The sequence below is a fragment of the Equus caballus genome, chromosome 5 (genome assembly GCF_041296265.1).
Source record: "Equus caballus isolate H_3958 breed thoroughbred chromosome 5, TB-T2T, whole genome shotgun sequence".
Classification (NCBI taxonomy): domain Eukaryota; kingdom Metazoa; phylum Chordata; class Mammalia; order Perissodactyla; family Equidae; genus Equus; species Equus caballus.
In genome coordinates this window covers 6,132,123-6,159,827 of record NC_091688.1, presented here as the reverse complement: position 1 = coordinate 6,159,827, position 27,705 = coordinate 6,132,123, and the positions used below count along the sequence as shown (strand labels likewise).

At 40.9% G+C, this 27,705-nt stretch overlaps 1 protein-coding gene across 2 annotated transcripts; it reads left to right on the top strand.

Moving 5' to 3' along the window:
* Positions 1-807: 807 nt before the first annotated feature.
* Positions 808-27,705, top strand: SELL (selectin L). Of its 2 annotated transcripts, XM_070266638.1 has the most exons (12): positions 893-1,075; positions 1,913-1,994; positions 3,074-3,320; positions 3,803-4,189; positions 5,197-5,304; positions 8,462-8,647; positions 10,089-10,274; positions 14,607-14,792; positions 15,965-16,150; positions 17,491-17,619; positions 21,625-21,643; positions 26,151-27,705. In XM_070266638.1, the coding sequence occupies exons 4-12, from the start codon at positions 3,859-3,861 to the stop codon at positions 26,167-26,169; spliced, it is 1,350 nt and encodes a 449-aa protein (XP_070122739.1). In that variant the 5' UTR covers positions 893-1,075; positions 1,913-1,994; positions 3,074-3,320; positions 3,803-3,858; the 3' UTR covers positions 26,170-27,705. The 2 variants fall into 2 exon arrangements, with proteins under 2 accessions (XP_005609701.1, XP_070122739.1); XM_005609644.4 differs by lacking the exon at positions 3,074-3,320 and having other exon boundaries at positions 808-1,075.

Here is a 27,705-nt window from a genome sequence, read left to right as displayed (position 1 = left end):
GTCTTCCAAGCTCCTTCCAGAAGACGTGCAGCTTAATAATCAAGAGCACTGGCTTCAGAACTGACTCGCCTAGGTTCAAAACCATAAATGTGTTTCTTACTAGCTTTGTCACTAACGCAACTTTCTTAATCTTTCCAAGACTTTTTAAAATGGGGATATTGATAGTACCTATTGGGGAGTAGTAGTATTTAATCTTTATAAAGATTAAATAAGGTAATAAATATGGAGTGTTGAACTCTATAGCTATTGTTGTTATTATAAACTTTTTAAAAATGCAAATCTGATTGTGTCAGTGACTTCCCCTTTCCACTGCCCTCCATGATACAGGTCCTAATTTCATAAGCAGTCTGTCTCCTTCACATTTCACACTCCAGAAAAATAAAGGTATTAGTAGTTCCCCCCAACCCCCTAGGGCAAAAAGCTAGAGCCCCTCTGTTCTCTCAGGGCTTTACTTTAGGAGGTGCCATTGACAAGGACCTCCACTAGAGGGGGAGCAAGGAAGGAGGGAGGGGAGGAACTGAAATAATCAAGTCTGTCCAGCTCTACTTAGGTTTAACAGACATTGTAAATTTGTCCGAAATACTGTTTTGATTGCCTGGTGTTTGCAATTATCAGGGGTCCTCTACCATAAATAGCCAACAGTCAGCCTAGTGTTTGTAAAAAAGAAAGGAGAGAGAGAAACAGAGAAGGAGAAAGAGAGGAAGAGGAGGAGGACAAAAGGATAGGAGAATGGAAGGAAGGATAGAAAGAGGAAAGGAGGTAAGGGGAGACGGAAGGGAGAATCAAGCAACAATACTCTTGGTCAGCGCTCTTTTGTTCTCAGGGGAAGTGGCAGAAACCAGACTAGGAGAGGGGTGTGGAAAGAGGAGCTAGCAGAGGAGGGGTAAGGGGAGGGAGAAGGAAGGAGGAGGATGTGAGACTGGGTTAGAGAAATGAAAGAAGCAAGCCTTTGACACCCCGCTCAGTCTCCCTGCAGCGCAGCAGTCTAGGCTTGGACAAGGACCTGGAGAGCCCTGGGGCTGAGCTGAGAGGCTGAAGCTACCGAAGAACAAGAGAAGGACCTGGCAGAGCCATGGTGAGCTTTTCAGCCTAAAAGATTTCCAGATGCTCAGATAGAACCTCTTCTTGGGATTGCAGAGGCAGGTGGCAAAGGACAAGAAGCAACGCATTTTATTTTTGGTTTTAAAAAAGGCAAAAACTAAAAATGCGGAGTCTAAAAAAGTGTTCTTAGAATTTCTCCTCTCAGATGTGCTGTTTTCTTCTCCTTGACTTGCCTCAAGTGAGATTCTTGAAGAAGAATTGGTGCCTGTTGAAATTAGTGCTTTTGCAACGAAACACTTGGGGTTACATGAGAAGTGAGAACACTTCAGAAAATGTGATTTTAAGGTGTGCAGAAAATTTGCGGTCTTCTCATTTGATCAAAATATATTTCTTTTCAGTTGGAAAAAATGAACTGGTTTTCTTTACTGGTGTCTGTTTGGCTATCTAATTCTTTCAGGTATTGGAAGCATTGACCCATTATAATCAAGTGTGAGATCTTAATATTAGATCTGGACATCAACAGTTTACTAAGCACCAAAGAACACCTTAAAGTAATACATACTAAATATCAAATAGTTTCATCTAACAGCTCAGCGGGAAATTAGGTACAAAAATTTACTGAAATTAGAGCAGTAATGATCAGCAACTTGAGGCTAAGAGATGAAAAAAGAAAAGAAGTATGCATCAATTTTGAGGGAAATTTAATGCTACTCTTTCACCTGTGTCTGAGAAATGTATTACCTTGGACAGGGTTAGTAAGCATATGTATTTTGTTTTGAACTTTAAGAAAGTTGTAGGTGCCTTCCCAAGGTGCTGTAAACTTGTGATTTAAGAGTATGAATCTAAGCATAACTTTATATTTTATTTTCAGATATTTCCCTGGAAATGTCAGAGAGCTCAGAGGGGCTTATGGAATGTCTTCAAGTTATGGGTCTGGACGGTGCTCTGTTGTGGTACGTTATGGTGTTTGTATATTGCTAAGCCTTTTTTACTTACGGTCATTTTTCTTAAATATCCACTGGGTGTACACAGTCGCAGGGAAAATTATTAAGTAGACAGCTATTAATTTGACTCTTTCTGTGAACATCTGTTTTCTTCCTCTCACCATTAGCAGTTGCCCAGAAACCTCCTCAACTTGCCACACCCTTTGCTGGACAGTCCAAATCCTGACAATCCCACAGAGATCTTACTTATGAAGGAATAAGGTCAACCAAGAAACATCTAATAGGAACCTTACAATCTTTACCACATATTTAGCACTGCACTTTCTACTTTTATCAATAGTTTAGTGCACAACAATGCCATTGCTACAATTAAGGTGTGAGCTCTTTAAGGGCAGCCCCTTTATGTATTTCTTTTGATCCTTCTCCCATGGATGTGACAAGTTTTATGTCTGATTCTTGAAAATTCTCCGGCAATTATTTTGAACTTTCCCTTTTCCTAAGTAAGGTAATGTTTTCCAACTCCCTAGCTTGGATTTTCAGTTCTGGTCAAGCAAACATGCTTTCCTCTGCCCCTCACGCATTCTTTATACCATGTCTGCCTCGTGCCACCTGGAAACCCAGTGCTCTTTTTATTCAACAAGTGTTTTCTGAGCCTCTGCAATGTGCCAATCACTGAAGATACAGCAGTGAACTAAACAGTTTCTTCCCTCTCAGAACTTACATCCTAGTGGAACGCTCCTTTAACACTCTGTTCCAAATGTTTATTTTACAACATTCTTTACTCATTAATCATATCTGTTTCCCAGTTCTCTGTCCATTTCTGATATTTTTAATTTGATAAAAATTAATTATGTTTTCTTTGCATCTGTTATTCCTTGTTTAGAGTCCTTAGGAGACTGTGAAAATTGGATCTATGTTTTCTTTGGTATTTCTCCATGGTATTCGCCATACACAGGGAAAACTCAATAAATGTTGATGGCTGTGAAAATTTGTACCTTGTGGTGTAATATTGTTTCACACAGGTCATACCATTCTTAGAATGGCATATATTCTTATGGGGTCATTGTGTAATTATGTTTTTATTTCAGTTTCTCCGAAGCCCTCGTATTTGAAGCACTCATTTGATGATTAAACACCGTCCGTTGAGTATCTTTGTGTACAGACCACGACCCAAATCAATTTCATAATCCTACATTTCTTGGTTTTGTAAATTATTATTTTTTTTTATTATGTAGCTAGATATATAAGGCTTGGGCTGTATAGTGAGGCTTTCCTGGAAGCAGCTCTTCCAAGGGGAAATGGTATCTTTTTGATATGAAAGAGATTACTCAAAAGGTATGTTGTTATTCCTGTCCTTATTTTACTTCTCACTTAGAAACATAAATGTTGGCCATTAGGAAATCATCCCAGGTTAAAAAAGTGGACAGTAAATTTTAGAGTTATATGATACTGTACTTAAACTAGTTTTAAATGATGGACAGCCACTAAGAAAAAGAAATACGAATTTCTAAAATATGTTGGTTAAAGTTCACTCGAAAGAATTTTGAGAAAAAAATATTTTGTGAAAGTAAATCCGGACAGCCACAAAATTTGTCTAAAATAGAGCTATGAGCAAAAGTATTCTATAATATGGTGAAAAATTATTAGGACCAGAAGGTCTGGGTTCTACTTCCAATCTGCAAATGACTCATGCTGTGACCCCAAGCAGCTCACACTCATCTTCCTCATCTCTGAGGGCCAGGCCCAGCCTGGATTACTTCTAGGTTCTTATCAGCTGTTAACTGTAAGTCTGTATAATTCATGCTGATGTCTTTCAGATTTCTTCACACACCATGGAACCAATTGCTGGACTTACCATTATTCTGAAAAACCCATGAATTGGTCAGGAGCTAGAAAGTTCTGCCAAGAAAATTACACAGATTTAGTTGCCATACAAAACAAGGGGGAAATTGAGTACCTGAATGAGGTGCTTCCTTTCAATCGTAATTATTACTGGATAGGAATCCGGAAGGTAGGAACAACATGGACGTGGGTGGGAACCAACAAGCCTCTCACTGAAGAAGCAGAGAACTGGGGAGATGGGGAGCCCAACAACAAGAAAAGTAAAGAGGACTGCGTGGAGATCTACATCAAGAGGTTCAGAGACGCAGGGAAATGGAATGATGACGCCTGCCACAAAAACAAGACAGCCCTCTGTTACACAGGTAGGGAGTGACCAGACTGCCACACTGCTCAGGGCCAAAGTGAAGACAATAACTGGATGAACCACATGGAAATGCTGGAGGAAAACAGCAGTTGCTAGCACATTCTAAAATATGTCCAATTCTCTGCATAAGCTTGAATCTTGTCACTTCTGAGCATTTTTAGTGTGTGTGGCTGGTCCTTACGTATGAAAACTATACCCCTAAATCAATTTCCATGTGGGAAGTAAGGAGGGAGAATTAGACAACTAGCATCCCTGATAATCACGCAGGGATGCGGAAGCAGAGTGATGGGCCCAGTCAAGGGCTTAGGCTCCATAACCTCAGTTTCCTCGTTGTACACTGGGAGCTTGATGCTACATGTTTCCTTCTTGTCCTCATCTTACATAATTCCATATAATGAAACATTATGGCGTGTCATTATCTGTGGCATATAAAAATTTCCATAAAGACTATTACAACAGTTCCAAAGTAGTCAACATTTTTCCAAGTCATTTTTTAACAGTGAAACATAGTTAATTTGATCTTTTGTAAGCTGGACTCTTTACTAATTTAGCAGGTTTGGACTTTTTAAATCTTTCTATAGTATTTTCTATAAAGGAAGAGATTGCCAAGAACACTGCAGAAATAACTGGGGTCTGGTCATCATTTAATGTACTTATTACATTAAAAACAAAGTAATTTCAAGAGTTTCAATGTATGTCACCAAATTTCCCCAAAATTTTACAGAGTATTAGCATTGGTGAATTCATTCTAAAAACAAATGTCTGTGGCTATATGGCCAAATGTCTATGGCTATATGGCCAAATGACTATGGCTATATGGCCAGTATATTACACAAATAAAAATTTCAGCATATGATTTTTGTGCAAAAAATGCTGTGGGGTACAAATAAACCTTCCCTTTTTATTAAAATAATCTCAGCTAAAAATTTACCTGTGTCTAAAGAAATGACTATGAGTAATAAAAAGTAATTACATTAAAATAATTTATTTCTGACCCCCTTAAAGCTTCTTGTAAGCCTTGGTCATGCAGCGGCCATGGAGAATGTGTGGAAACCATCAATAATAACACCTGCACCTGTGATGTGGGGTACTATGGGCCGCAGTGTCAGTTCGGTAAGCCCCTTTCCTTTCCTTGTTTCTTCCTGTGTAAAGTTATAGGTGTTATTGTAGTTATGGAGGTTGGTTGGGACAAAATGATACTAGCCATTCTGAGAAATGAGAAGTTTTGATCAGAAGGCTATGCTTGCACAATGTTGTTACCTTTCCGTAAAGATTTCATAAGTCAGCATGAAGTTTCAGTTCACTTCTAGACATGTCTTATCGAGTGCCACAAAGAAGACAGCACTGTGATAAAAGCTGAAAGGATTACAATAATGAACCAGGCATGGTGGGTTCCCACTCTTAAGAAACTCATAAACTAGTGAACTTGCTGGATTCGTTAGAACTCTAAAGTCTGGAAAAACCTATACCATTTATTGTTAGGGAGTGAGTTATCCAGAAGATAAACTTGCTTTTTATGTAATCCTCAAAGTCATGACAGGGCAAAGCCAAAAAGAAAAGTTCAAGTAATTTTATGCAGTATATGTCAGAGATATGCAATAATAAATCGGACACATTTATTTGGGCTGAGTATTTCAGGGGATGCAAAGACAAATCCAGTATAGTTTTTTTCCCTTAAAAGATTTACAACAAACTAGCGGAAATTATATATTCTCATAATTTAATGGATAGAAAGTAAAGTATGCTGGGGTGAGCTTGTGGCGACGGAAATTGCCTAATGAAGGAATCTGGCCTTTATTTGACAATGGGAAGCCACATGGTAGCTAAACACTTGTATTTAGGGCATTTATCCTAGAAGCAGTGCATACGATGGAGAGCAAAAAGAGAAGATGGAGAGAATCATTAGGAGTCTATTGAAATCATTCAGAGTCATGGTGGTACGAACAGAAAGGAAAGAATACATAGATTCAAAGATAAGGAGTCTTTGATCCAGTCAACTCACTATTGAAAGAAACATCAAATCCTTTGATTGATATTGTCTGAGTTTCAAAACTATGTTTGCAGTATCTGATGCATAAAATAGAACATTTTAAGGAAAAAACCCACCAATGTTTGCAATGAATGGATAAAGAATTACAACCAAAATAAATTTAAATGTCAACCAGCTGGAATAGATCAAACTCATTTCACTCGATTACTGACCGTGACTCCTTCCCAATACTTTACCCTTACTCCATTCCTAAAGTTTATTTTCTAAATTCTGATATCCTTGGCATGCTCATTTCACTCCTTGTGAACATTTCACTCTTTTTGTCTTGGCTTCCATCTTATCACTCTTTCCTGCTATTCTTTCTCCTGTGATCAATTCTCCTCTGGTTTCCTCATAGGCACTTATCCAAGCCCAGAAACTATTGTTAGTTCTCACCTTCTACCTTCCGTTCATTGATCTTTGGACTCTACACGGCCCCTCTGATCAAATGTACAAATTTTGTGGATTCATAAACCTATGTGAGCTTTGGACTGACAAATCTGCTTCCAACCCTGTACTCCAAATATGCCAAGCATATCCTTTGGGATGCCCAAAAGACTGTAAAATCAGTTGTCCCCAGCCCACTTTCCTCTTTTATTCCTTATTTCAGTATGTTGTACCACCACTTATATGGGTACTCTGGTATGAAACTCTCTCATCTCCCCTTGCATTTATGCAAAGTAACACACTACTCATGTTTGTAACTTACTATTTCCCCAATTTGTCTCCTACTTGTCAACATTGTCCTCATTATCTTCCTCCCAGATTATTGCCGTAGTTTCTTAGCTGAGCTTCATGACTTTAAATTAGCTCCCTGAAATATGTTATTCGTACCACAGGTCTGCTCATCAATTAAAAACTATTAAAAAAATCACATCCTTTATTTCTACCTATCATTTGTCCTATAGGATAAAACTGTCCAAGTCCTAGAATAATGCTTGATATATAGTTGGCACTCATTAAATCAATGAAAAAAGATAAGAGCATTTTGTCTTAGCTCCTATCTTTCTCCCTAATCTCATCTCACATCATCCCCTGACTCTTCTTTCCTTCTAGTAACATAAAAATGCTTGGAGTTGTCCACTTACCGTCTGTGCTTTGTATCTCATTGGCTTGCTCATGGCATCCTCTCTCAGTTTGCACATGGCTATCACATCTGTTCATTTTTAAGACATAGTTCAGGGACTATTACTTTCAGGAGGCTTTCTTTGGACCCCAAGACAGGCTAAGTGTCCCTATTCTTTGTTTCAGTAGCTCCACATATTTTTTTCTTATTTATTCCACATTCTTTGAACTTGTCTACTTACTTGTCTGTATCTTCTGGTAGACTGACAGCAAGTTGAGATCAGTAAGTATCTTATTTATTATTGCATCTGTAAGATTGAGACCATGCTTGGAATATACTAGGTACTTGCTTGTGGGTATGAATTGAATTAGACAAAATAATTTACTGTAATTTGGACTTATATTCTATATGGAGAATATGAAAATTCTTAAACTTCCTTGAGTCCATTCTTCAATGAATTCAAAGAGCAGGTAACGAGAATGACTCAAATTTGATAAGGAATAAGACATGAGAGGTGCAATACGTGCTCAAATGGCATGGCAGGGGCTAAAATGTGAAGATGGATTTCCAAGTTTCATGTACATCTACTACACCACCAATTAGAGGAAGGAAATAGATACAGTTTTTGGAGAGGGTTGCCAAATCATAAGAACTAAAGTTCTGGAACTGAGCCAGACAGTGTGAAGACAGAATTGAGGGCAATATGCTTCCAAGCTTTTATCTTCTCTTCTGGTAAAGAAGACTAATTATGGACACCCACTCTTTCTCCGATCTCCTACTTCCAACACTTTAGTATGCTCAGCTGTTCTGATGTGACAGTTATTTCTAAACTGAGCAGGTCATTCCCACTTAACCTAGCCAGAGGTAAAAATTCTCTCCCAAGATAACACTAAAGATAAGAAGAAGACTAACTGATGTTTAATTAGGACTTCCTATGAGCCAGGCTATGTTCTAAGTCCTTGACTTGCATTAAATCATTCAATTCCCACACCAACTGTAGGAAGTCAATGCAATTATCATTTTTCCTCTTTTAGAGACGAAAGAACTGAAGCTGGAGGGGTTAAGTCACCTTGCTTAGACGCCCTTGGTTATCAAGTGGCAGAGCTAAGACTCACCCCCAGTCAGCACGTCTTGCTAACACTAAGTACCCAGAGCTGTTTCTTTTCTTCTTGAAGTGATTCAGTGTGAGCCTTTGCAAGCCCCAGAGCTGGGTACCATGGCCTGTGTTCATCCTCTGGGAAACTTCAGCTTTAGCTCACAGTGTGTCTTCAACTGCTCTGAGGGAAGAGAGATCGTCGGGATTGAAGAAACCACTTGTGGGCCATCTGGAAAATGGTCATCTCCAGAACCAACCTGTCAAGGTGAGTGACTGTCCCGACTGGAGGCTCTGTCACGGCAGTCCTCGGCTTGCAAACAGAAAATGCAGCAGAGTCTCGCTAAGAAGTCTGGATCTTCTTTTGGAGCCTAATTGAACCTAACTTAGATTATACCGTGATGCTTTTCAAAGGCGTTATTGTTACTAAAATAGGAAAAAACCCACAAACAAAAATAACAACCGAATACCTCTGAAGCCATTTTACAGTATACACATAATTTTCAGCACAACAGCATGGTTATGCTGTGTTTCTTTTTCTCATTCCCGTGGCATAAATAATCAGGTTTGCTGACCTTCAGGTGCTTTTTGGTTGTTCTCTCTTCTTGGTAACACCTATTTTATGTGGTGTTCTGCTTAACACCAACCAGTTTCCTTCTCGGGGCTACAGGTCTTTTTTGATTGTTTTATCTTGTTTATTCTTGAATCATTTTTTACTTTTCCTCTCTAAGAACTCTCAGACTAATAACAACTACTGTAAACACTAAAACACAATCTCTTGGTCTTTTTGTTCGTCTGAAATATGCTGGGTTTTTCTTTTAACTGTCAAGCAGGCTATCTCTATATGAGAGAAAACTTGTGGTGTCTGAACCTGTGAGGTTTTGGTTACGTGTTCTATATTTATGCTTCTGACACCCTAGTTTAAGTGGTTTAATTCTCAAAAGAACTATCAAAAATCGTTTATTGAAATCACAGAAGTAAACTGACCAATCTGCTGAATTTTACAAAAGTTGAATGACTTGCCTCAGAAGATTGGGAAGTCTTTCAAAACTGCTTAGGCAGGGGCCGGCTCCACGGCCGAGTGGTTTAAGTTCGCATGCTCCGCTGCGGCCGCCCAGAGTTGGGATCCTGGGCGCAGACATGGCACGGTTCGTCAGGCCACGTTGAGGCGGCATCCCACATCCCACAACTAGAAGGACCTGCAACTAAGATATACAACTGTGCACAGGGGGGTTTGGGGAGATAAAGCAGAAAAAAAAAAGATTGGCAACAGTTGTTAGTCCAGACGCCAATCTTTAAAAAAACAAAACAAAACAAAACTGCTTAGGCAGGCTTTAGAACAGGTGAAGGTGGAAATTCTCTCCATTTACTGAGAATATTCCACAAGAGCTCTTGAGGCAAAGACCACGTGGCATGGCACTCCCGGCAGAGTTGGGGAGTTACCAGGGCTGGGGCAGCAGCCTGGAGCAACCAACCCTTCCCTTGTCCCCTCCCTACCACCCCAAGGACTCTCAGTGCTCTGCTGGCTTCACCCTTGACTCACTGCTCTCCACCATTCTCCAGGAAATAAAGTCTGCGAGCATTAGCCGAGGGAATTTTTGAAACTGGAAATATCTAGACTCATGTGGATGGTTCCACAGTTGAGTCAGGCTGCTTTGGCTAAAAACCCGTTGGTGAAGGGAGGGTCTCTGCTTTTCTTTTTCTTGAAGTGATTCAGTGTGAGCCTCTAACAGCACCTGATTTGGGGACCATGGACTGCAGTCACCCCCTGGCAGACTTCAGCTTTACCTCCACATGCACCTTCAACTGCTCAGAAGGAACTGAGTTAATTGGAGAGAGGAAAACTATTTGTGGATCATCAGGAATCTGGTCCAGCACTAGTCCAAAGTGTCAAGGTGAGTAAGTTTTAAAGATAGAGCTGATGGACGAGCTGATGGTGGGGAAAGATTTGGCTAAATGTATGTGGCTTAAAACTATGTTTTTATACATTAATTTACTATAATGTCCTTGGTTATTCTTGCCTCTTCCTTCAATGGCAGCTATTTCTTTTGTCCAGTCACTTCTCAACTCCTCCCTTTACATCTAAACTCACTCCTCCCGTAAGGTCTAGTCTCTTAACATCTAAACTCACTGTCTCTATTGACTTATTTCTCATCCTTTCTTTTGTTCCACCACGATCTCACTTCTCTGTTAGTGCATTAAAGTTTCTCTACAAAGGTCGCCAATGACCACCTGATTCCCAAAGTAGAGGAAACTGTCAATAAATACATCTGCAGGGGCCCGCCAACGTGGCTGAGTGGTTATGTTTGCATGCTCTACCTCGGTGGCCTAGGGTTTGACAGTTCAGATCCTGGGCGTGGACCTACATATTGCTCATCAAGCCATGCTGTGGCAGCATCCCACATAGAAGAACTAGAATGACTTACAACTAGGATATACAACTATGCACTGGGGCTGTGGGTAAAAAAAAAAGAGGAAGATTGGCAACAGATATTAGCTCAAGGCCAATCAACTTCAAAAAGGAAAAAATAATAATTACATCTGCATCTGTGACGTGGGGTACTGTGGGCCCCTGTGTCAGTTTGGTGAGTCCCTTTTCTTTCCTTGTTTCTTCCTACACAAAGTTACAGGGCTTATTGTAGCTTATGGAGGTCAGCTGGGGCAAAATGATAACAGCCATTCTGAGAAATGAGAAGTTTTGATCAGAAGGCTATGCTTGCACAATGTTGTTACTTTTCCGTAAAGATTTCATAAGTCAGCATGAAGTTTCAATTCACTTCTAGACATGTCTTTTTGAGTGCCACAAAGAAGACAGCACTGAGATAAAAGCTTTAAGGATTACAATAATGAACCAGGCATGGTGGGTTCCCACTCTTAAGAAACTCATAATCTAATGAGCTTGATGGATTCATTAGAATTCTAAAGTCTGGAAGAACTATACCGTTTATTGTTGGGGGGTGAATTACCAAGAAAGTAATCTTTCTTTTTATGTAATCCTCAAAGGGATTACAGGGCAAGGCCAAAAAGAAAAGTTCACATAATTTTATGCAGTATATGTCAGAGATATATAATAATAAATCCAACACATTTATTTGGGTTGGGTATTTCAGGGGAAACAAAGACAAATCTAGTATAGATTCTGCCCTTAAAGGATTTACAACTAACTAGTGGAAATTATATATTCTCATAATTTAGTTTGGTGGAAAGCAAGGTATGCTGGGGTGAACTTGTGGAGACCGGAAATTGCTTAACAAAGCAATCTGACCTTTAATTGACAAGGGGAGGCCACGTGGTATCTTGACACTTGTATTTAGGGCAGTGCATAAGATGGATTGGAGAGCAAAGAGAGAAGATGGAGAGAATCATCGGGAGTCTATTGAAATCGTTCAGAGTCATGGTGGTATGAACAGAAAGGAAAGAATACATAGATTCAAAGACAAGGAGTCTTTGACCCAGTCAACTCACTGCTGAAAGAAATGTCAAATCCTTTGAGTAATATTGTTTGAGTTTCAGAACTCTGTTTGAAGTATCTCATGCATAAAATAGAACATCATAAGAAGAAAAAGAAAGCAACGTTGTAATGAATAGATGGAGAATTACAGCCAAAATAAATTTAAATGTTAACCAACTGGAATAGATCTAACTCATTTCACTTGATTCCTGACCATGATTCCTCCCCAATACTTAACCCTCGCTCCATTCCTAAATTGTATTTTATTTATTTATTTTTTGGTAGGGAAGATTGTCCCTGAGCTAACGTCTGTGCCCATATTCCTAATTTTGTACGTGCAATGCCACCACTGCATGGCTTGATGAGTGGGGTAGGTCTGGGCTCGGATCCAAACCCACGAACTCCAGGCTGCCAGTGCTGAGAGCACTGAACTTAACCACTATACCACCGGTCTGGCCCTCTCATTCGTAAATTTTATTTTTAAATTCCTCTATCATTGGCATGCTCACTTCACTCCTTTTGAACATTTTACTCTTTTTGTCTTGGCTTCCATCTTATCACTCTTTCCTGCTATTCTTTCTCCTGTGATCAATTCTCCTCTGGTTTCCTCATAGGCACTTATCCAAGCCCAGAAGCTATTGTTAGTTCTCACCTTCTATCTTCCGTTCATTGCTCTTCGGACTCTACACGGCCCCTCTGATCAAATGTACAAATTTTTGTGGATTCATAAACCTATGTGAGCTTTGGACTGACAAATCTGCTTCCAATCCTGTACTCCAAATATGCCAAGCATATCCTTTGGGATGCCCAAAAGACTGTAAAATCAGTTGTCCCCAGCCCACTTTCCTTTTTTATTCCTTATTTCAGTATGTTGTAACACTACTCATATGGGTACTCTGGTATGAAACTCTCTCATCTCCCCCTGCATTTACGTAAAGTAACACACTACTCATGTTTGCAACTTACTATCTCCCCAATTTGTCTCCTACTTGTCAACTCTATTACCATTGCCCTTATTATCTTTCTCCCAGATTATTGCAGCAATTTCTTAGCTGAGCTCCATGACTTTAAATTAGCTCCCTTCAAATGTATTGTTCATACTACAGGCAGGCTGATCAATCAAAAACTATCAAGCAAACATCACACTCTTTTATTTCTACCCATCATTTGCCCTATAGGATGAAATTTAATCTCCTCAAGTCCTAGAGTAATGCTTGATATATAGTTGGCACTCATTCAAATCAATGAAAAAAGATAAAAGCATTTTGTCTTAGCTCCTTTCTCCCTAATCTCATCTCACATCATCCCCTGACTCTTCTTTCCTTCTAGTAACATAAAAACGCTTGGAGTTTTTACCATCTGTGCTTTGTATCCCATTAACTTGCTCATGGCTCTCTCTCAGTTTGCACATGGTTATCACACCTGTTCATTTTTAAGACATAGTTCAGGGACTATTACTTTCAGGAGGCTTTCTTTGGACCCCAAGACAGGCTAAGTGTCCCTATTCTCTGTTCCAATAGCTCCACATAGTTCTTTATTTATTCCACATTCGTTGAAGTCATCTACTTACTTGCCTGTATCTTCTGGTAACTGACAGTAGTTTGAGATCAGTAAGCATCTTATTTATTATTGCATCTGTAAGATTGAGACTATGCCTGGAATATATTAGGCACTTGCTTGTCGGTGTGGATTAAATTAGACAAAATAATTTACTGTAATTTGGACTTATACTGTGTATGTAAATATGAAAATTCTTCTAGTTCCATCAGTCCATTCTACATTGAAATCCCATGATAAGATCACAACAATGGCTCAAATGTGGTAAGGAATAAGACTTGAGAGTTGCAATATTTGCTCAAATGGCATGGCTGGGCTTAAAATGTGAAGACTGATTTCCAAGAATTTTCTAGGTTTTTTGTTTGGTGAGGAAGATTCACCCTCAGCTAACATCTACTGCCAACCCTCCCCTCTTTTTGCTTGAGGAAGATCAGCACTGAGCTAATATTTGTGCTCATCTTCCTCTATTTTTTGTATGTGGGACGCCTCTAGAGCATGGCTGATGAGTGGAGTGGGCCCATGCCTGGGACCGCAACTCTGGAAGCCGGGCCGCCGCAGCAGAGCACGCAGAACGTTAAGCACTCAGCCATGGGGCATGCCTCTGATTTACAAGTTTTAATTTCATCTACTACATTAGCATTTAGAGCAGGGAAATAGATACAGTTTTTGGAGAGGGCTGCCAAAATCAAAAGAACTGAAATTCTGGAACTGAGCCAGACAGTGTGAAGACAGAATTGAGGCTAAGGTGTTTCCCGAAGGTTTTATCTTCTCTTCTGGTAAAGAAGACTAATTATGGACACCCACTCTTTCTCCGATCTCCTACTTCCAACACTTTAGTATGCTCAGCTGTTCTGATGTGACAGTTATTTCTAAACTGAGCAGGTCATTCCCACTTAACCTAGCCAGAGGTAAAAATTCTCTCCCAAGATAACACTAAAGATAAGAAGAAGACTAGCTGATGTTTAATTAAGACTTCCTATGAGCCAGGCTATGTTCTAAGTCCTTGACTTGCATTAAATCATTCAATTCCCACACCAACTGTAGGAAGTCAATGCAATTATCATTTTTCCTCTTTTAGAGATGAAAGAACTGAAGCTGGAGGGGTTAAGTCACCTTGCTTAGACGCCCTTGGTTATCAAGTGGCAGAGCTAAGACTCACCCCCAGTCAGCACGTCTTGCTAACACTAAGTACCCAGAGCTGTTTCTTTTCTTCTTGAAGTGATTCAGTGTGAGCCTTTGCAAGCCCCAGAGCTGGGTACCATGGCCTGTGTTCATCCTCTGGGAAACTTCAGCTTTAGCTCACAGTGTGTCTTCAACTGCTCTGAGGGAAGAGAGATCGTCGGGATTGAAGAAACCACTTGTGGGCCATCTGGAAAATGGTCATCTCCAGAACCAACCTGTCAAGGTGAGTGACTGTCCCGACTGGAGGCTCTGTCACGGCAGTCCTCGGCTTGCAAACAGAAAATGCAGCAGAGTCTCGCTAAGAAGTCTGGATCTTCTTTTGGAGCCTAATTGAACCTAACTTAGATTATACCGTGATGCTTTTCAAAGGCGTTATTGTTACTAAAATAGGAAAAAACCCACAAACAAAAATAACAACCGAATACCTCTGAAGCCATTTTACAGTATACACATAATTTTCAGCACAACAGCATGGTTATGCTGTGTTTCTTTTTCTCATTCCCGTGGCATAAATAATCAGGTTTGCTGACCTTCAGGTGCTTTTTGGTTGTTCTCTCTTCTTGGTAACACCTATTTTATGTGGTGTTCTGCTTAACACCAACCAGTTTCCTTCTCGGGGCTACAGGTCTTTTTTGATTGTTTTATCTTGTTTATTCTTGAATCATTTTTTACTTTTCCTCTCTAAGAACTCTCAGACTAATAACAACTACTGTAAACACTAAAACACAATCTCTTGGTCTTTTTGTTCGTCTGAAATATGCTGGGTTTTTCTTTTAACTGTCAAGAAGGCTATCTCTATACGAGAGAAAACTTGTGGTGTCTGAACCTGTGAGGTTTTGGTTACGTGTTCTATATTTATGCTTCTGACACCCTAGTTTAAGTGGTTTAATTCTCAAAAGAACTATCAAAAATCGTTTATTGAAATCACAGAAGTAAATTGACCAATCTGCTGAATTTTACAAAAGTTGAATGACTTGCCTCAGAAAACTGGGATGTCTTTGAAAACTGCTTAGGTAGACTTCAGAACAGGTAAGGGTGGAAATTCTCTCCATTCACTGAGAATATTCCATCAGAGCTCTTGAGGCAAAGACCACGTGGCATGGCACTCCCAGCAGAGTTGGGGAGTTACCAGGGCTGGGGCAGCAGCCTGGAGCAACCAACCCTTCCCTTGTCCCCTCCCTACCACCCCAAGGACTCTCAGTGCTCTGCTGGCTTCACCCTTGACTCACTGCTCTCCACCATTCTCCAGGAAATAAAGTCTGCGAGCATTAGCCGAGGGAATTTTTGAAATTGGAAATATCTAGACTCATGTGGATGGTTCCACAGTTGAGTCAGGCTGCTTTGGCTAAAAACCCGTTGGTGAAGGGAGGGTCTCTGCTTTTCTTTTTCTTGAAGTGATTCAGTGTGAGCCTCTAACAGCACCTGATTTGGGGACCATGGACTGCAGTCACCCCCTGGCAGACTTCAGCTTTACCTCCACATGCACCTTCAACTGCTCAGAAGGAACTGAGTTAATTGGAGAGAGGAAAACTATTTGTGGATCATCAGGAATCTGGTCCAGCACTAGTCCAATGTGTCAAAGTGAGTAATTTTGCCCCAATTTACTGAAGATTTAAAGGTGGAGCTGATGGATGAGCAGATACTGGAGAAAGATATACTGAACTTTTAAATTTCATTTGGCTAAATGTATGTGGCTTAAAAATAAATTTGTACACATTAATTTACTATAAAATCCTTGGTTGTTTTTGCCTCTTCCTTCAGTGACAGCTAGTTCTTTTTTCAGGCAATTCTCAACTCCTCCTTGACATCTAAACTCACTCCCCCTTGACTCATTCCTCCCTTAACAGCTAGTCTCTTAATGTCTAAACTCACTGTGTTTACTGACTTATTTCTTATTTATTCTGTGCGTGAGATGGACCATGTCTTCCTCATCTCTTTATACCCTCCACCTGACACAGTGCCTGGCAATAGGTGCTAAATAAAGGAACCTTAATTTAGCATGCAAAAGAATAGCTACCCACATCTGCCAAGAGACCACCTGTACCAATGGCAAAAGACTTTAAATAGTTGGATCAGTAGATGGTTCAGAGAAGTTGGTGTTTGTGTGGCCCAGGAACAGGCAGCAGGGTAGAGGATCAGGGAGGAGGCACGGAGCCTTTAGGGGAGGGTTGTATATCAGGCTTATGGGACTTCCTTTCAAGGCTGGGCTAGTGTCCATTTCCTCATCCTCATGCTGCCAATAGGTGTCCTCTGTTTGGATCCTCTGGGAAGTTGGTGGTATCAGAAGATAGATTTTTTTCACATCAGTATTTTTTCAATAAAAGTCTCCAAATGAACTTAGTTCACACTTACAAGAGGATGTATAGATGTATCCTTTTACTTATTTGTGAAGGAAGTAGAGGGAAATGATAGCACCACGTCATTTGAGAGATAGATTAGTGCAGGTCCTTGGCTTGTAAACAACAAGTGCACGTGTTTGTACAACTGCTTCAAAGTGAAAGCATTAATAGTTCCCTTTAATTGATAAGTTACCTGGTTCAGATCACTGGCTTCTATTTTTCCTGAAGTCATAATAGACTTTTTAGTATTTCAGAGTCCCGACTATTGAACAAGGCTATGGAGATAAATACAATGATGATCACGTCTTGCCAAGATTTTTAGGTACATCTCCCAGGAATTCCAAGAGTCACAAGTCTGGGGATTGCAAATCTATAGGCACTGGGCTGGAAAAGCTGGTCTAGTCTTTGCCTCTGCCGTAGACTCATCATGGGCCTTCCCATGCTGGTTCCTCATCTGTCAAACAGCATCAAACGGGCTATTACTGGGAAATGTAGGAGGAAAGAAGTCTAATATCATGAGATGGCGCTAAGGAAATAATGCTTGTGGCCTCATGCTTTGTGCTGTGCTGACTTCTCTTTCAGAGTTGGACAGGAGTTTCACGGCGATCAAGGAAGGTGACTACAACCCCCTCTTCATCCCTGTGGCAGTCATGGTTACTGCATTATCTGGGTTGGCATTTATCATTTGGCTGGCAAGGAGATTAAAAAAAGGTATGTGAGTTCACCTTCATATGAAAATAATATAACTTTAAAGTGGAAAAACTATAGAAACCCACAGGAAATTAAATATGATAGATCCAGCTGAAGCAGGATACCAAGCTCTATGTTTTATAGACATCAGTCCCTGGAGATGTGTGAAGCAGCCCAGTACATACTTTCATTAAAACAATTTGGCTGATTTTTGCTTTTTATCTAATAAACCTCTAAAAAATGCCTACTGTCTTCAAGGTACCTTGCTAGGGTGACAACAGACAAATGAGATATTTTAATGGTTCTTTCTCTTATTTAACTCTGAAAGAAGGATGAGTAATCTCTGTCCTCTAAGAGCCTCCATGCCTTTGATTTCAGTGCTACAGTTCCACTAGGAAGTGAGTCTAACATCCGATAACATTTCCAAGGCACTGTTCTCAAATATCTGACTTCATCATGAGTCACATACCTGTCTGGCTCCTGACACGTGGGAGTTGCATTGTCCCTAGGAGAAATCCCCACATTTTCTCCCTAATGTCTATGCACCAAGGTCAGAGCTCTAACTAAATGCACTCCATACTCATGCTTCCCTTCCACCCTGGACCGGAGAAGAAAAGGGAATAACGAGGACTGCCTTGAGAAGCTAATATCTGCTTCCTGGAATAGTAGATGGAACATCACTAGAAAAGAACAACAGCATCCCCAACGCCCAACCTCCCTCTTAAGTGTGTCCAACCTCTAAAGTGGGACCAACCTGCCCGTTACAGGTCCACAGTCTGTGGCAGGCCTTGGATGTGTGCTGCCACATTTGGCAAAACTCTTCTGGCAGAAACATTCCAGACTATGAAATTCATGGACATTAGGCAGCTTTTAAGACATCTCTGCTTCAAATTCAGGGGCCATCAACAACCTCAAAACAACTGCTAACCGACTGCTGTGTCTTGCCTTTCTATGGGGTCAGTTAATTGCCACTTTAATTTTACTTCCATCAAATTAATTAGTATTCTTGTCACTGAATACGGTAGGTAAAGGTTACCCCCACTCCCACCATCCTCACCAAAAATTGCAGGAATATTATCTACCAACCCCTAATGTCCTTCCACAATGATCTGATCTTCCATCCCAAATTTAAGAATAAAGGAACTAGATTAGTTTCCTAACCAACCCAGAAAGACAATGGAGGTGCACACTGTCAATGTGCAAGAACTTCATTAACTGTAACCTGACAGCACTGAGCAGTTAAAATGTCTCTGCTCCTGCTATTAGAAATTCTGCTAAGATTGGGTCCCTTATAGTACTATACCATTTTATAGTACTATACTATATACTTGAGTGTTGCACTAAGGCAAAAGAAGAATGACGTGCTTCTCCTACCATCGATTATCCTTTCCATCAAATCCCAGTAGTCCTTTCCTCCTACCTTGGGTAAAGACGGCAAAGCTGAGAGGGTAGAGAATAGAGTGGGTAATTGCACACCGCCCTCTGGGATAAGGGGGCTATGATTTAAATAAACTTTTAAGGACTTTGGGGCTGCGAGTCCCCTTACTAAGGAAGATATTTCTAAATTCTAAAATATTTTAATAAATGTTAGTAGAATCAAAAGAATAGAATTGAAGTCATGTTTATTTAGTTGGGGGCGGGGCTGGTTAGCTGGCTCAGGCTGTTTTATGGGCAGTGATGAGAAAAGCAGTGGGGTTGTTTTCAAATTTTTTAGCTTGGAGTCATTTCTGTACAAGATCTCAAGCCGATAACTTGAACATTGCATGCCCCTGCTGTGGGAATCAGTGTGGGGCAAACAGGAAACAGATAAGAGGCAGTTAGACGAGTTACAGTTATGCCAACAGAGAGAATAGACGCCCCAAAAGATCACTGAAGTTGTAGGAAAATCAGGGTATCTTTAAAGCAACATTTAAATGATCTTCATTTGTGAAACATCTTCTGATATTTCCAACTTTTAAGGGACTCTGTCTTCTAAAAATTTTAGCTGTTAGTTCTTTGAAACATGAAGACTATTTTTCCCGTAGAGACAATGTTAGAAATGATGGGTAGGTTCCCAGGCTAACCCCCCAGAGCTTTCGTAACACAATGTAGCTGATGCATATACAAGAATAAAAGTCAAAACCCCTCAATCTGCATATATACAGTATTCACCAACTCTAAGAATTTTGTAGGCTTTGGGGTTCAGAAAGCTGAGAAAGGGCACAGGTGAATATTTAGATCCTAGAAGCCAATGCAAAGACCAGAATTTGACCACTATCCTTCTGTCCTCAGGTGGATCTTCTGAATTTGCACTCGGCCTCTGCGTTAGTTGTCTTGATATCTAGATTTTAGCTCCTTTCTCCTGAGGAAGTCATAGGGCAGGCTCCAGAAACATACTCCCCTGTGCATGAGCTCATCCAGGAGCAATTTCCCCCAGCATCATCATTCTCTAATAAGTTATTATCATTGGCCCTGTCTGGTAAATGAGAAACTGAGGCAATGATGTTTTAGGACAAATCTCTAAAGTCCCGCATCAGCAGAGGCCCACCTAGAAATCAGACATCCATCTAAATATGCCCCCTAAAATCAACCACTGGTCTTCAGATTAATGGGGCTCTATTTTTTTCCTCGGTTGGAAGAATTTTCCACCTGAGCCAACTCACCTGGTTAGAACAGGGCATGAAAATGAACCCATGCCCCGTTAGTTCCCTTTTTTTCAAAAAAGAAACTCTCTCAGTAGGAACAGATTCTTGCTTGTGTATTGTTACCCATTTCATTGTTCCTAAAAGAAAAATATGTTTATGTGAAGATAAAGGAATGAATCTGAAGTGAACTCAGATTTAATTCTCCCTGCTCAAGTGTTTTTGGTCCATGTCATCAGCAGGCTGAATTCTGGAAAAAATATTTAAAATAGTAATTTCTAACATTTTAAAGGTTTAAAACAGTAATTGAGCACTGTTTAAACTCCGGGCCCTGGACTAAATCTTTGATTACATTTTATTTTATCAATGCAAGGAGAAAGACATAATTATTATGCCTCTTTCAGAGATGAAGAAATTGTGGCTTAGAGAGGATAAGTAGCTCTTCAAAGACACAGTGCAGGTGGCAAAATATGACTTATGCCCGGATTGTATGATTCTAGAGCTCCACTGTATAGCCACTGAAATATATTGCTTCCCAGCGGTTTTTTACTCCTCAAAAAGCTTTTTTTTGCTTTTATTTCCTCTGGAGCTCAACTCTACAGTTCATTCATTTATCTACCTATTTGTACTCTGCTTTTTTCAAAAGTAATGTAAGATAGTTTACAAAATGCATTCAACATAGCAAGTTAAAATTAATTTAAAAGTAGGTAAGAAAAGGTCAAAAGTTAGGGTATGACAATAAGTTGGAGCCAGGGGTGAAGTTGGGACAGAAAAATGTGTGTCACAAAGTCCTACCCACTTGATAGAAGAGGGTCTCAGATCTGGTTCTGTTTCCTTGTGGCCAGTTAAAGAAGGAAGCACGACCAGTCACTACGTTCACTGTGTTTGTAAGATAAAAACACATTGGTTACTCAGACAAAGCATGTAATTCCCACCACTAGACCTCAGTGAAATGTCTCCTGTGGTTTCTCACAGAGAAGGTGGTGTGAGATGTAGTGACACATATTCTTGCAGTATTAGCAGGTATGTTTCTTAGGAGAGAATCTGCAAGTAGGAGGAGACGGCAGGTCGGGAAGGGATAAACACGTGAATGGGGGTATTGGGCCTGACTATCAGGCAATTCAGGTTAGACTTTTGTCTTTAGGAGGAGCACAGAGGATGGAGTGGAACTCTGAGAAGCATCTGCCTCAATGCGTCTGTTCTGTCTGAATATCCACCACTGTTTGAATTTGAATGTTAAGCCAGTACCTCAAATCCCTTTAGACACAGATGGGACCCACGTAACAAATGCATAATTCACTTCAAAAGACAATTTTGAGAGTTGGAATCTCCCTTCTCTCTTACTTTAAAATATTGAAATTGTCTAGTTTTGCTGATGTCATTTTTCTATTTCTTTTATTTTTAGGCAAGAAGTCTCGGAAAAGGTAAGTTTTATGAGTGAGGAGTTTCTACATCTGTTGATCTCTTCTCTACCTTTCTTAAGATACTTCCTGTTACAGCTAGACATATTAACTCCTTAGTAGTTATTTACATGGGGTCTCATCCAAATGAAGTTTCCAGTTAAAATGATTGATCTGCTAGCCTCCCTTAAAAGCTGTGGGTTTTTTTAGTGCTAGTAGAGCTGAAGGAATGAATAAACAAGTAATGCCCTATTAAGAAAGGGCAGCTGTATAAAGGGTGATCTTTCTGATGGTCCCTGAATTTTCATTAAGGATTGGAAGCATTATGGTATATTTCCTCTTGTCCTGGATGAACACGAGAGCAATACAAAATACAGTATTCAGGAAACATTCAATTCAACAAGTCTTTATTGAGAAACTATTGAAGCTCAGGCCCTAAGAAGAAGGTATAATTCCAGAGCCCCGGCCCTCAATGCCCAGCCTGAGGGGCCGAATGACTACTCCTCTGGTAAGCATTGACTTTCAGAAATGTGGAAAATGTGGGGAGCAGGAATTCTATCTGCAGCTTCCCCTAAAAGGCAATTTTTCAGTTTGGTCTTGAACTTCATGTTTCACAATTGGAGAAACATATACTGAGAGGAGATGCAGACATGTGAAAATATGTGGCCCATTTGGCAGAAATGAAGATGGCAACACATTTCTCAGTTTCAGGGGTTTAGTGACTTGCTTTGAAATTTTAGGAAGGAGGGTGCAAGTAAAAAGAACTATGGAGATGAGACTTTGGTGACATACTAAGTACTGAGCTAGACAACTGAGCTCCTTTTAAAATGCTGGAAATGAAGCAGGATGGTCCATGAGGAGGCTGGTTTCTTGTTCAGACCACCGTCCTACAAACCACAAATTGTTATAGAGAAGTTCGCGGTGGTTCAGTAAGCTTTAGCTTAGAATGCAAAAGAGAAACTGCGGAGACATAAGGCAAGGAAGGCCAGATCATAAAGCAATTTATAAGCCATGTTAAAGAGTAGGGACTTCATCTTGAGGTCTTTGGGGTATCACCACGGGGGTTTAAGCAGGTGAATGTCACGTTGAAACATGCATCTTGAGGATCTCAACGTTTGGTCTAGGAGGGTCACTCTATACCAAAGTATGCAAACATGCATGGGAAGTGGTTGAGCCTGGAGGCAAAGAATTGTTTTCGAGGAATTTGAAGTTATTAGGTGCCTGTCTAGAGAAATAGCAGTGAGGATGAGCTTGTGAGACAAGAGGAGGCAGAATCAACTGAATATGGTGATTGATTGGCTGAGAGAGAGAGAGAGAAGAATCAAAGAAGTTGCCGTGGTTCTGATCTGGGAACCGATGGATGGTTGCTGTCTGTATTATACTGTTTACTGAGAAGGGAACACGAAAGAATGAGAAGTTCTGGAGGTGAAGATCATGGGTTCAGTTTTGCACATATTGAGCTTTAGGTGCCTGTGGCTCATCCGTATTCCATTGGTTCTAGCTGTAGCACAGGGGCTATCTTGGGACAGAATGGATTTGGGGGTTCTCACGTTACAAGAGGTAACTGCTATCTCAGGAGCAGGCACCATCATCCAGGGAGAATGTGCAGTGTGAGAATGGAAGAGGATGTGGGAGAGAGAGTGGGGACTGGAGGAACATCAACATCGAACAAGTCAGCTAAGGAAAAGGAGAATGGGAAGAGGTTTTCCAGAGAGGCAGAAGGAAAATGAGGAAAGTTTGGGTGGTGAATACTAAGGAAAGAGGGAAATGGAAACTGTTTCAAATGCCTCCAGGAGAATCAGTAAGTTTCCACTGGATGTAACAAGGGTGTCAGTGGAGGGACTGTTTTCAGTGTTGAGGTCAGGGTAGAAGTCTGATAGCCAGGGGTGGAGGAATCAGTGGGGATGAGAAAGCAGAGGCAGAACTTGTAAGTCATCTCTTTTCAACAGCTTGGCCAGAAGGAGACAAGAGTGTGTGTGTGTGTGTGTGTGTGTGTGTGTGTGTGTGTGTGTTGGGGCGGGGGGGGGGGGTGGTGGGGGGGGAGGTGATAACTGGATGAGTACTGAGGGTCAGTGGATGTTCTTTTATTCTATTTTATAGTGGGGATGGGCTCCTAGATCCTTCTCTGGGCTGGCCTCCCTATCTCTGTGGGCAGGAAATCCACAAGATGTAAAGATTTCTTTCATGCTCACAACCACTGAGTGAAAGTCTTTTCTGGCACAATCTACACAAGAGTTGTTTTCTGGTCATAGGCACCACCTGTTTTTTAATTGCCACTAGATGGAAGCAGATCAGTTCAATTTTTTTAGAGGACCTTGGGGGGCAGGAAGAGATGCTGTCAGGAAGAGTATTAGCATTAAGTTAATTCCCAGGTAAAGCTAATTGCTGTATTAAGTTTAATGGTTCACTGATTTTTACAATGAATCAATCAATAGTTCTTAATTGAACACCTTTGTGTTGGACCAATGCTGAGCTTGACCAAGACACCAAGAGGAGTAAGTCCTTGACCCTGACCTCAAGGAGATTATTATCTAGTTGAGGACAGAACTATAGAAAAAAATTCAGAAAAATACAAGGCAGAGAATGGTAATGGCAGAGGAATTCTGCATTAAAGAAAAGACTTCTTCAATACAGAAGCAGCTTGATGATCACAAAAAACTTTTATAAAGAAGGTAGAACCTAGTCGGTTTCTGAAGCATGGATAGGACTTAGGTATGTGGAGAGAAGCAGGGAAGACAGTCTAGAGGAGGAAATGATAAAAGCAGTGGTATGGTACCCGGACTGTGAAAGCACCTACCGGGGCCGGTGAGTAAAGTGCCTGGAGCCATGGCTTCTTGAGGAGCTGTGAACAGAAGTTGTAGGTGAAGCCTGGCTCCATCAACATAGATCTTGAATACTTCACCAGATGTTCAGGAAGGACCTAGCAGAGAAGAATCATTTGCCCAGCTTCCTTGGCACACCTCTCATTTATTGACCAAGCTGACTTTAATTCACAGAGTCATAGAATTTTAGGTCTAGAAAGGATCTTAGTGGACATTTTTTTCAAACTGTCTTTATAATGGAGCCGATTCAATAACTTTCCCATAGGCCCTGAGCCAGTGACCGAGTTAGTTACAGTAATAGTAAACATTTATCAAACATTAACTCCATGCTGCGCACTGTTCTGAGTGTTTTACCCGTCTTAAATCATTAATATGGCCTACCAGCCTGCGGGGGCGGGTACTATTAATATCCTCATTTTACAGGGAAAGGGACAAGGCGCGGACAAATAAAATAGGCAGCTTGAGGCCCCTGAATAAACTGCAAGGCTGAGATTTGTACCCATCTGGATCCAAAGATCATGCTCTTTAACCATTGTGCTTCCAGAACTTGGGACTCTGGATTCCCAGGTGGGAGTTTTAGTCTGGACACCTCCCCCCTCCAATAATGTGATTTCTATTTTTTACACTGAAACCATTGTGCGATGGCACTGAGGAAGGGTGGGGTGGACGAGGTAGGGTATTTTTCTAGAACCAGCCAAAGGTAAAATGAACACTGTTACACTAAACACAGTATATCAATTTATTTAAAGGTACTGAGCTCTTTATTAGCTTTGGGTTGGTGAATGACTGACTCCTAGGGCATTTGTGGTTTCAATTCTTTCTGGGTTATTTTGACTCTTCTGCAAACTGGTTCTGTTTATCACCTCATTTGGTTTCTAGTGTCTAAATTCTGCCTGGGTAAAAGCTACACCCAAGATACACAGGAAGATACGATGCCAACCTCAGAGGAGGGTATACGCGAAATTTTGTTTTCAGAAACATTTTTATCTCAGTGTTGGCCAGCACGTTTGCAGCTGCTGAGTTGTGGTTTACCCTGGGAGTTCTTCATGAGAACCAACTCAGAATCTGGTTCTCCCTTCGAAAGGTGCTATTAAGACACCCATATTTGGTTCTCCCCCACCCTTTCCAAGAATGAGACAACTTTGTCACCCACAGAAATGTGGCATTTATTCTATGAAACTAAATTTGTTACCATCTCCTCAAATCCTATCCCACCAGAATCAGTCGTTTAGAACTACCACCAGGCCTTTAATGATTTTCTCTGATTTCTCTTTCCATTTGAGCATGTCTTCTACTTTCCTGACTTTCCACCACTCAAAATCTATCTAAAACGTCCTTCATGCTCATTCAATCTGAGGACAGCCTGGATGACAGAAATTTCTCTCAGAGTGGGCCGACAGCATGAGCATCAGCAAGGAGCTCCTTGAGGTGCAGACTCTCAGGCCCACCCAGACCAGCTGATTCAGAGCCTGATTTTAATGCCATCTCTGGGTAGAAAGCCCTAAAAGTGTGAGAAGTGCTGCGTTAGGGCTCTCCGCTTGCTCCTTGGCCTTAGTGCATGCCTTGCAGCTTGTCTAACCGGTCTGAAAGATGTTTCCTTTAGGCCTCTTCTCACCTCTGGTGAATATTTACCTTTAGTAGTAACATGTTAATTTTTGCAATTTTTTAAACTCCTTAGTTTAACTTATGTTCTCTTGTTTTTCATTCAGCATGGAAGACCCATATTAAATACCCACTGTGAAGGAAAACTTTGGGGATACTTCACTGGATCCTTCAAATCCCTCCATGACAAGTGTCACATGGTGTCTCCTGCATTGAAGATGAAGAACGTTTCTTTCAGTGCATGTGAAAATACTTCTATGTCACCAGCAGCTCCTTCTGCTCCCATTTTGCCCCTCATCCACCACCCGCCCCCCCCCCCCCGCCCTCCCCCCCCACCGACCCGCAGTTGTGGTTTACATAGCTCAGTCTTCTGTTTTCCATGGAGAAACAAGACCGTGGGGAAAAGGATTACTATGGAGTATAAAAACATCCGACTTTGCTCTCTTTCTTGACTCTTGTTTCCAGTTTCATTTCAACGCTGTACCTGATGACTTTAAAGACAGTGAAACTTTGTGACATATGCAAGTACAGGCTCAGTTTTGTTGCTGATCACATTTTACCTCCCAGCCCTCCAGTATTCTGTGGGGGTACATTCTGATAGAAAGTTCATAAACTTGATGTTATTCTTGCTGTCCAGTTCCAGCAAAGTAATGGGGTTCTGCTCCAAACAGGAAAAGTCCTATTTGCACTGTAGCCCCACCTGCTGTAAATGGAGGCCATCCGATTTAACCGCCTCCAGCCTCCCTACCTCCTTCAGGCATCTCCCCTTCTCAGTTGACTGACTTCTGCACATGGCATCTCATGAGCACCAAAGAGAGAGAGCCTGCATGGTGTTTTGGATTTGGGTTTTGCTGTCTCTTTTATTAGGCCTATCTAGATTTCTTGAATTCAATGTTTCTTTTATAACCACTCTATTGTTAATAAAGAAACAGCCTCACCAGAATGCCAGCCGCAGGCAATATCTCTCTGATGTTGTACAGAAGTGTTAAAACAGGGAGCCGGCCTGTGGCAGTGATTAAGCTCATGCACTCCGGCTTCAGGGCCCAGGGTTTCACCGGTTGGGATCCTGGGTGCAGACATGGCACCCCTCATCAGGCCATGCTGAGGCAGCGTCCCACATAGCAGAGGCAAAGGGACCCACAACCAAGAATGTACCGGGGGGGCTTTGGGGAGAAGAAGAAGAAGAAGAAGAAGAAAAAAAAGATTAGCAACAGATGTTAGCTCAGGTGCCAATCTTAAAAAAAAAAAAAAAGTGTTAAAACAAGTAGAGGGAGAGTCCTTGGCTCATGCTGAAATGCTCCTCCTTCCCCACCCCCAATCTTCTTATCCATCTACCCAGATTCTATCTATTCATTAAGATTCCTCTCAGGAAGGCCCCACCCTCACCACTTCTTTCATAACCAGTGCTCAACTAGTCCAACTCATGGCAATCTTCCCTTTCTGGTCTCCTACTGCAAAGTTAGTCTGTAACATGCAATTTTGTGCAAAATACAGTTTGGTTTTTTAAAATGTTACTTAGATTGCTTTCTTAAAAATTATCACATGTATGTTTTCTCCCCAATTTTACCCTCCTTAAAGGCAGAGATTGTGCCCCATCTCTGGAATATCTAGTTTATTACTTGACACTCAATAAATGTTTCTTCAAATAAATCAGAAAGAGCA